At 43.7% G+C, this 8,365-nt stretch overlaps 1 protein-coding gene across 1 annotated transcript; it reads left to right on the top strand.

The window, feature by feature from the left end:
* The first annotated feature begins 1,250 nt into the window (after positions 1-1,250).
* On the top strand, positions 1,251-4,625 carry LOC117542998 (putative nuclease HARBI1). Its single transcript, XM_034210943.1, has 4 exons — positions 1,251-1,289; positions 1,510-1,573; positions 1,838-2,971; positions 3,396-4,625. Exons 3-4 carry the CDS (start codon positions 2,840-2,842, stop codon positions 4,449-4,451), a joined length of 1,188 nt encoding a protein of 395 aa, XP_034066834.1. The 5' UTR covers positions 1,251-1,289; positions 1,510-1,573; positions 1,838-2,839; the 3' UTR covers positions 4,452-4,625.
* Positions 4,626-8,365: the final 3,740 nt, after the last annotated feature.

Here is an 8,365-nt window from a genome sequence, read left to right as displayed (position 1 = left end):
TGTAGGCACACTCACAGCTGAATGAAGTTCCCTCCATTAAGGGTTAAGGCAGTGGTTCTCAAACTTTTTCTGTCAGGCCCCCCCTTTGGAGAAAAAAAAAAGTCGGGCCCCCCCAACACAAATATTCAGGCTCAGAGGCGGCGCCAGAGATTTATTTTGGGGGTGCTGTGGGGTAGCTTGACGTTTCATAGAGGGTGCTCAAACATTTAGGGTTTCCCATTAATGTACCGGTCGCTACAGTGGAATTTTCTACTGCAACACTCCCCACGCATATACACAGTGTACCCGCGACTGTCACAATGAAGGCTCGATAATCAGCTCACGGCTGCATATAGGTGTAAGCAGGGGTAAAGTGCTATTTTTATAGGTGGTGTGTGGACCTCACATAGGGGGGTCCGGGGGCAAGCTCCCCCGGGAAGATTTATTTTTAAATATTGAAGTTAAAAGCATCAATCTGGTGCACTTTGAGAGCAAAATGAAGAGATCTATGGATACATCTCTCAACACCCATATGAAACAGAACTGTAAACAGATTTACTTTTTCTTTATGGATATTTTACAAATCACCTTTTTAAACTTTATTCTTGTTTTACTGTCATATAGTCTGTTTTTCATTTATTCTCGTATTTTTTTATAACTATAATGATCATATAAACGTGTGCCTTGGAAATAATTGTTTACATTAATGGTGACCAAAACGTTTGAGACCCACTGAGATAACACTGATAGAGTCCTTTAGCTCACTGAGTCTCTCAGTCTGACAGGAGAGGACTCTCCTCCACCTTGTTGTTGAAAAAACTCCGTTAGCGTAGCTCGCCAGTACCAGAAGCTAACAACGATCTCAGGTACCGGTGCGCGGGTGCGCTCTCTCTCTCTCTCTCGCGCATACAAAATGGCTCGTTCCACACACACAGAGCCGAGCTTTAATGAAACACAGAGACCCAGACGTAATAGCACTGTACTGCATCATATTATTTTCGAATAAATAATTTTTCAAATTATGACTTTTTTTTTTTTAAATCTTTTTTTTTTAAAATTATTAAATGTTTTCCTCCTGGTCTCTCGCGCCCCCCCTGGCATGACTCTGTGTAACCAATGTATAACTTCACTTGTTTATATTTCAGTAAAATCATTGTCCATACTTTATTTGTAAAACTTGTCACTGTCACTTTATTTTTTAGATGCTTTTATTTTGAAAAGTACGTTTTATTTTGGTACTCATGGCACCAACACATTTCTGCAGACTCGCGCTACTTTCCTCAGTTAGCTTCAGGCCCCACTGAGGAGAAGTAAGTGGAACGAGTGGTGTCATAAATGTTGTATTTTATATGTTAATAGATTGTTTAATGTTACACTTCACACAAGCCAAACCTATTTGCAGTTAATATCTATATTTTGCCGTGTGTGACTGTAGTTTATATAATGTGCAGCGCTTCAAACAGTGTTTGGGAGCTTTCTAAAGTTTAGCTATATGCTAACCTAACATGTGCGTGTTTTCTTCCACTGAAGGTGTGAAGTTAGAAAGCTGATGAAGCCATTTCCTGCTTTAATTATTATATTCTGTTTTGCACAGGTATGTGGGTATTCTTTTTGTATTTTGTAACTGTAAATTGTATTGTTTGTTATGTAAGTGTAAATTAATGGTTATATTTGTGTATATTGGTTTACAAGGAAAAACTGGTTTGCCACCATGGATAGATGTATATCTGTTAATTGTATTATTTAGAACTCTGTATACTTTCCTGAGTTAGCTTCAGGCCCCACTGAGGAGAAGTGTGAAGTTAGAAAGCTGATGAAGCCATTTCCTGCTTTAATTATTATATTCTGTTTTGCACAGAGAATAAATCCTGGTTGGCAAGAAAGAAGTCGTTCTCATTTACACAACATAACACAACGCAGAGATCACATGTGGCGTCAAACCAGACCGGTTACAGTGGTGCCATGACCCGGATGTTAGGGATGAGGGTCCGGCCTTCTGGGGGCTGCATGGACCCTGGATGGAGCTCTTCTGGGGGCTGAAGGGGAAGGATGCCCCCTGGATGGAGCTCTTCTGGGGGGTGCTCACTGACTGGAGAGCTGCTCTTGCTGCAGGAACCTCCACCTTCTGGGGAGTTGGGAGGTCAATTCGTTTGGGCTTAGGTGGGCCGTACAGAGCCTGAGCGCTGGGTGTAGACTTGCTGCCTGCAGGACTTGGCTTGGCTCCGATAGCCACGTTAGCTCCTCTGCCTGCTGACATGGGGACGGCAGAGCTCTGCTTCTCCTGATGCTTCTCCGTGGGGAACGCAGCGTGGCTCAGGTCGTCCTCCCAGGACCCGATGGTGGCAGCGAGGTTAGCGAGACGCCCTCTCCTCCCAGCAGGAGGTCCTGAGGACGGGGTGGGGGGTGCTGCAGCTGCTGGGGGGGCCTCAGGGTGTCTCTTCGGAGGAGACGGGGGGTCTGGAGCCGCGTCTCCATCCCAGTACTTCCTCTGCGCTGCGAGCCTCTGCAGACGAGACCTCATGCCGGCAGTGGGAGGAGCTTCATCTTCTTCTGGATCCTCCTTCCTCTGAGGGGTCGACCTCACAGGAATCATCTCCTCCTCTCTGAAGCTTTGGGCAACAGGAGGAGACACGACCACCATCTTCTCCACGGGTCGGGGTGCGTTCCTCTCCAGAGACGAGGCGTGGCGGACACTGTTGGGTCCCGTTGGGGGTTTCTTATCTGTGGGAGGGTCTGAGAGCACGGGGGCTGAAGGACATCTGCACCCCCCACTTTGAGAACCACTGGGTTAAGGGTATACATACAGCGGCAAGCTTTGGGACGGCCTCCCCTCTCTCCGCAGGAAACAGAAACGGATGTCATGGTGTTCAACCCACATCTGTCGGCTGCATTGACCTGCGTTGCTATCCGTCGCCTGTTAGCGGGTGCAATGGCAAGATCCAACAGAAGGCGCAGAAGGTTGAGGCGCATTTTAGCGATGTTCCAGTGGCAGGTAAACATTTCAATATTGCTAATACAACAATTATCTTCACCTTATTTCTTATATAGTAGCCTATGAACTTTGTATGTGTAATACAAATAGATATTTAGATATATTGTGATATACATTCATTTATTATTTCCTTATAAGCTATACGTGTATATCTGTATAGTGTCTGTAGAATTCCAACACAGAGAAATGTTGTCAGTAGTTTATAGAATAAAAAACGAAAGGTTAATTTGACTTGGTCTCAGAATTGTTTACAGAGCTGTGTGTGTGTGTGTGTGTGTGTGTGTGTGTGTGTGTGTGTGTGTGTGTGTGTGTGTGTGTGTGTGTGTGTGTGTGTGTGTGTGTGTGTGTGTGTGTGTGTGTGTGTGTGTGTCTGTGTGTGTCTGTGTGTGTGGTTATTGAACAATCCTGTGTTTGTCTTTTACAGGGGGGCAAAGGTCTTTACATGCAGCTCAATGCTACTGCCCCAATTCTCGCCGTGTATGCCAACCCTGAAGCCTGTCTAAAGAAGGACTTTAGAGTTAAGCGATCCAGTGTGGTGTATTTAGTGCAGATGCTTTCCTCCCCAAAGGACCACGGATGGGGACAAGACATCGAGGTGCTTGTTCTCCTCTACAGCTTGGCCCATGGACTATCGCTCTCTGTGGTGGGTTCAGCATTCGGGATTCCCAAATCGACGGTCCACAGGATCATCAAACACGTCACCGGGAAGATAAAGGCCAACCTGAAGACCCTCATTTCCCTGCCAGCCGCAGATGAGCTGCCAGAGATTGCAGATGGCTTCTGTCAGCTTGCAAAGAGTCCTGCATTTCACCGTGCTGCTGGTGCGATTGATGGATGCCATATTCGCATCAAACCTCCAGGAAACGAGTACCACAAGGAGTACATCAATTACAAGCTGTTTCCTTCCATCCAGATGCAGGCCATCTGTGACTCAACTGGGAGATTCCTGGATGTCTTCATCGGCTATCCAGGCTCCGTTCATGATGCCAGAGTACTGCGAAACAGCCCCATCTTCTGCCAGGCACTGTTTCCCCCAGCTGGTTGGTTCCTCCTTGGGGACGGTGGTTATCCCTGCCTGGAAAAACCAGTGGGGTTACTCACACCCTACAAGGTCCCTCGCGGCCAGGTGCAGGCCAGATTCAACAGGCATCATACCAGGGCTCGGTCTGTGGTGGAAAGAGCATTTGGAAGGATGAAGGCTCGCTGGAGGGCCACCCTTTTCAAAGCGCTGGAGGTCAGTCCAAGCTTTGCCTCTGACATCATTGCATGTTGTGCATTTCTGTACAATCTGTGCAAAGACATGAACGATGTCCTTGAGGATGCTGAAGCCTTCCCCCCTGAAGATGGGGACCAGAGTCCTCCTCCTGCCGCAGCATGTGGACAGGAAAGTCCTGGACACCACCTAAGGGACAGGATTGCTGCACAACTCTCTGCTCCTGTCCAAATGGCACCACACCTGAGAGAGCACGATTACATCTAATGAACTTTGTTTTTTTTGGTGTTTTTTTGGCAAAACGTGGTTGTCTGTTAACTTGTGTTTTTGAAATGATGTGCACACATACCTGATTTAATTTTGTTTGTTTTAGTGAGCTCCACTTCTCACTTTAGAGAAAAGAGGTGAAATAAAATAAACCTGTGCACCGTTGATTTCAAACTTGGTTTTCCTGAATTGTCTTTCTGCATAATCCCAAATTGGAGACAAATGTCCTTACCTCTTGGATCATTCAATCACGAGCACAGAGCAAAGGTTCAGAAAATGAACACAGGTCTTCTAATACAATCACTTTTGTTTTTGAGTGAAACTCTGCAAATGGTTTGACATGAGCAATTAAGACCGTAAATGTCATGTATATTTTAATGCCTTATACCTATGAAGCGCACAGACATATCTTTATTTAAAATGCTGATATTCAGGGTTAATCTTCAGACTTTGGAAAAAACACTTTAGTTCCGTGCACAACATTACTTTGTGCAAAACTTTTCCTTCTACATTATGAAACCCACACAGAACAATGTAGCCATCTAACAATCAAGCAAACGCAATGTCACCTTCATCACCCGTCTACCTGTATTTACTATATCCCATACAATATTGAAGACATGAAGGACAGTACGTTAAATTAGGTTTATTGTCTTCCAAATAAATAATACAAGCGAACAAAAACAAGTCTTTTAAGTAACATCAATAATCAACATAGAAATGGCCAATGGTGGGGGGGGGAAATAAATCACATTGTCGACCATTTATTCGAACAGGGTTAGAAATGTATCTGAGTGCTGCATTATTTCTCTGTGGCGTTCGTCCTCTTTTTCTGCCTCGCGTTCTAGGCACTCCAGCACCTTTTCTTTTTTTGGGGGGGGGGCTGCTGGGTGGTTCCAGCCTCAGACAGTGATGAGGGTGGTGAGGGGTCTGGATCATCAGCCACATTTGGGGGGGGGAAGGAAGAGGAGCAGGAAGCAGCCTCCGGATCAAAGAGGATTGTGGGGTTTGCCAAGGCTGAGGCAACAAGGACAGGAGGACTAATTGAAGGCCTTGCACCTATGGCCTCATCCATGGCCATGAAGAAGGGCCATGTTGCAGGGGTTTCTTCCCCCTGATCAGTCCCTGTTCCAGTCCTTGGCCTTTTAAGTTCCTATTGCAAACAAATGCATGTTAGAAATCTTTGTTCAGCTTTTTCAAAAACAAACATGTTTTACAATAACAATACACCATTTACCTTGTATTTCATTTTTAGGTTCTCCCATTTCTTGGAGGCCTGTTTGTGAGACACATGTTGCCCAAGGTCCAGTTCCTTAATGATTGACCTGTTATCATAGACTATTTAAACAATATATATTGGTGTTAAGGCAATGACCCACAGTGCACATTCATTACTTTCATTGCACAAAATGTGAATTTAGTGCATAACTCACTCCCATGCTTCTTTGGCAGCATTGCGTTTTTTGCAGAACAGGTCATCCTTTTCCATTCTTAAAGCAATAAGTGCCTTGGTTTTTACCACAGTCCCTGAAATTACAAATCACACTTAAGTTTAAACCGATTTCGTAAGTGAATGGATACATGAATTGAGACATGTGTTGTTAGTTTGATTCCGATTTAGATTTGTACATCTTCAAAATAAAAATCTAATGTAATCTTAGCAAATCAAATTAACACGTGTAGATTTATAAATACATGTTCACAAAGGCATGTTTTAGTTAAGGCAACGTATTATTTATCGTTAAAAAAAATAACCACATGGAACTCATATTTGTATGACGTTGTTTCCTCCATGCCCGAAAAACGGTTGCACACCTGTGGAGTGAGATTATCAAGCCTGCATCCATGCAAACTCGCTGTCGGAAGCTTTTATAACCCAATACGCCTCCGCCCTGATTGCTTTGGACCAGCCCTCAATATGGCGGACCCTTCGCGTGAACGCGCAAATGGAGGGGTAGGGTGTAGGGGTAGGGTGTAGGGGTAGGGTGTAGGGGTAGGGTGTAGGGGGCGGTTTGGGAATGGGCCTAAATCAGTTGTCCCTCCCCCTGGTGCCAGGACCAACAGATCCATCTTTAGGCTCAGCAGCCCTGTCCCCCCATAAGGCTTTGCAGTCTTGCCATGCTGTCCATTGAAAGCCAGTTGGCTAGAAAGCTGGACTTCAAGGACTTGATCAGTGACTTTGCCTGTAAGAAGGCTAGGCGCTGGGCTCTTGGTGAGTAAGGCTGAGCCAGGGCTCGTAATAACTGTTAAAGGGCAAGGCTATGGTAACGATATTGGATCACTACACACAATGGCGGCTCCAGAGTATTTTTGTTGGGTAATCTACAGTAGGGCTAACCCATACAGTGGTGGGGCTCAAGTCAGTATTTGCAATGCAATTACGTGCACGCTCCCCTTGACAGTGAAACGCCACGCGTGAGGTTTAGATTATTTCCCTCTCTCAATCCAAATTGAACTGTATGAAATAAAAAGGCACATTTGTCTTGTCGTAAATAAAAAGGGCGACCTGGAGCCAATCCTGCAATTTCTCCACAGGTGAAAGAGTTGACATGCTGAAAACCCAACTCCTGCAGGGGGGTCTGGGGGGATTCTCCCCCAGGAGATTTTTTGAAATACTAACATAAAATACATATTCTGGTACTGTCTTGAGAAGAAAAATAAATACATCTATTACTACACGACATGTTTAAAAAAATGAATGCCATTTTAGTTTTTTGTTACTTTGTTCTGAAAGCTGAACCTGCTGCTCCTCACAGAGAGAAGAGGCTGTGTGAATTATTTTACATTGTGGATAAGGGTGGATAGCAGAGGGCAGGACCTATAAACACATTTACTACCCAATAGCATTGTGAGGCTGAACAAAAGGACCATTTGACTATGTAAATGTAGTCTTTTGAAAAAACAAAACATTTACTGACTTTTTTAGGATAGCTTAAAGTAATGTTGTAAAATTACAACCGGGGGCCTTACAGGGTTAAGGGCTATTGTTTATTTTTATTTACTTTAAGATGTTTATTCTTAACCAATAATTTAATTTAAAAACTCTTATTTAAATGATGTATGTGTCTCTGTGTTCCTGATGATACACTGAGAGAATGAGCTCATAGTGCTGATGATCACCATAAACTAAACAGTGTAGTGCCGAGAGATAGGGAGTCAGAGGCGGTGCAAGGAAGGTGCAAAAGGATACTTTATTTAAGAGTAGCTAAGGTCATGTTGTCCGGTTGCAGTCCGGGAAGAAGAGAGAGAAGTCAGGAGGGCACACAACATATATAGACAACACCTAACATGTCCGTGTGGAAACAAAACCCCAACTGTAGTTCCATGTATGAATTATGAACCAGTGTAGTAAATAGGTGGTCACCACAACAGTCTGTATATTGCATTACATTTGTATAATGTAAGCTTCGTTGATACTTCGTTAGATATACTGAATATTATTTGATCTATTCCACCACTTAATCCCAAATAATGTAGAGGTGTGTTGTAGGTGCCTTAAATAACCCCTTATTTTCTAGTGAGATGTATTTTTATGTTCATATTGAAATTGTTTATTTTATCAAGTGCTACTTTTGAAGATTTCAGCCCTTTTTCTTCGAGTGCCTAACAATCACTTTGTCGGTGCAGTACTGGATTCTTTTTAGTTGTGACACATTACCCTAGTGCACGTTAGCTTTGTTAACATCCTTACAGGAAAAGCATTATTACTATTTTGTATATGAATGTACACCTTGAATATGTAGATAAATACTTAAATAAAAGCATGCATACTCATCAGAGGTGCAAACCGTCCTCCTAAACTGCAGGAATAGCCTGCCACCTTGTGTCTGCATGAAGGAAATACATCAGAAAAGCGTCATTATGGTACTTTAGTGATAGTTGAAAAATAAAGATGAAAAACGATATTTTATATT

The sequence above is a fragment of the Gymnodraco acuticeps genome, unplaced genomic scaffold (genome assembly GCF_902827175.1).
Source record: "Gymnodraco acuticeps unplaced genomic scaffold, fGymAcu1.1, whole genome shotgun sequence".
Classification (NCBI taxonomy): domain Eukaryota; kingdom Metazoa; phylum Chordata; class Actinopteri; order Perciformes; family Bathydraconidae; genus Gymnodraco; species Gymnodraco acuticeps.
The sequence above is the reverse complement of the archived record's forward strand: the minus strand, read 5'-3'. Positions and strand labels throughout refer to the sequence as shown.

Bases quoted from the DNA above. Each gene is read 5' to 3' on its own strand.
- LOC117542998 (XM_034210943.1), top strand. From the start codon at position 2,840: ATGGTGTTCAACCCACATCTGTCGGCTGCATTGACCTGCGTTGCTATC. The intron at 2,972-3,395 runs GTAAACATTTCA...TGTCTTTTACAG, and splicing joins TAGCGATGTTCCAGTGGCAG to GGGGGCAAAGGTCTTTACAT.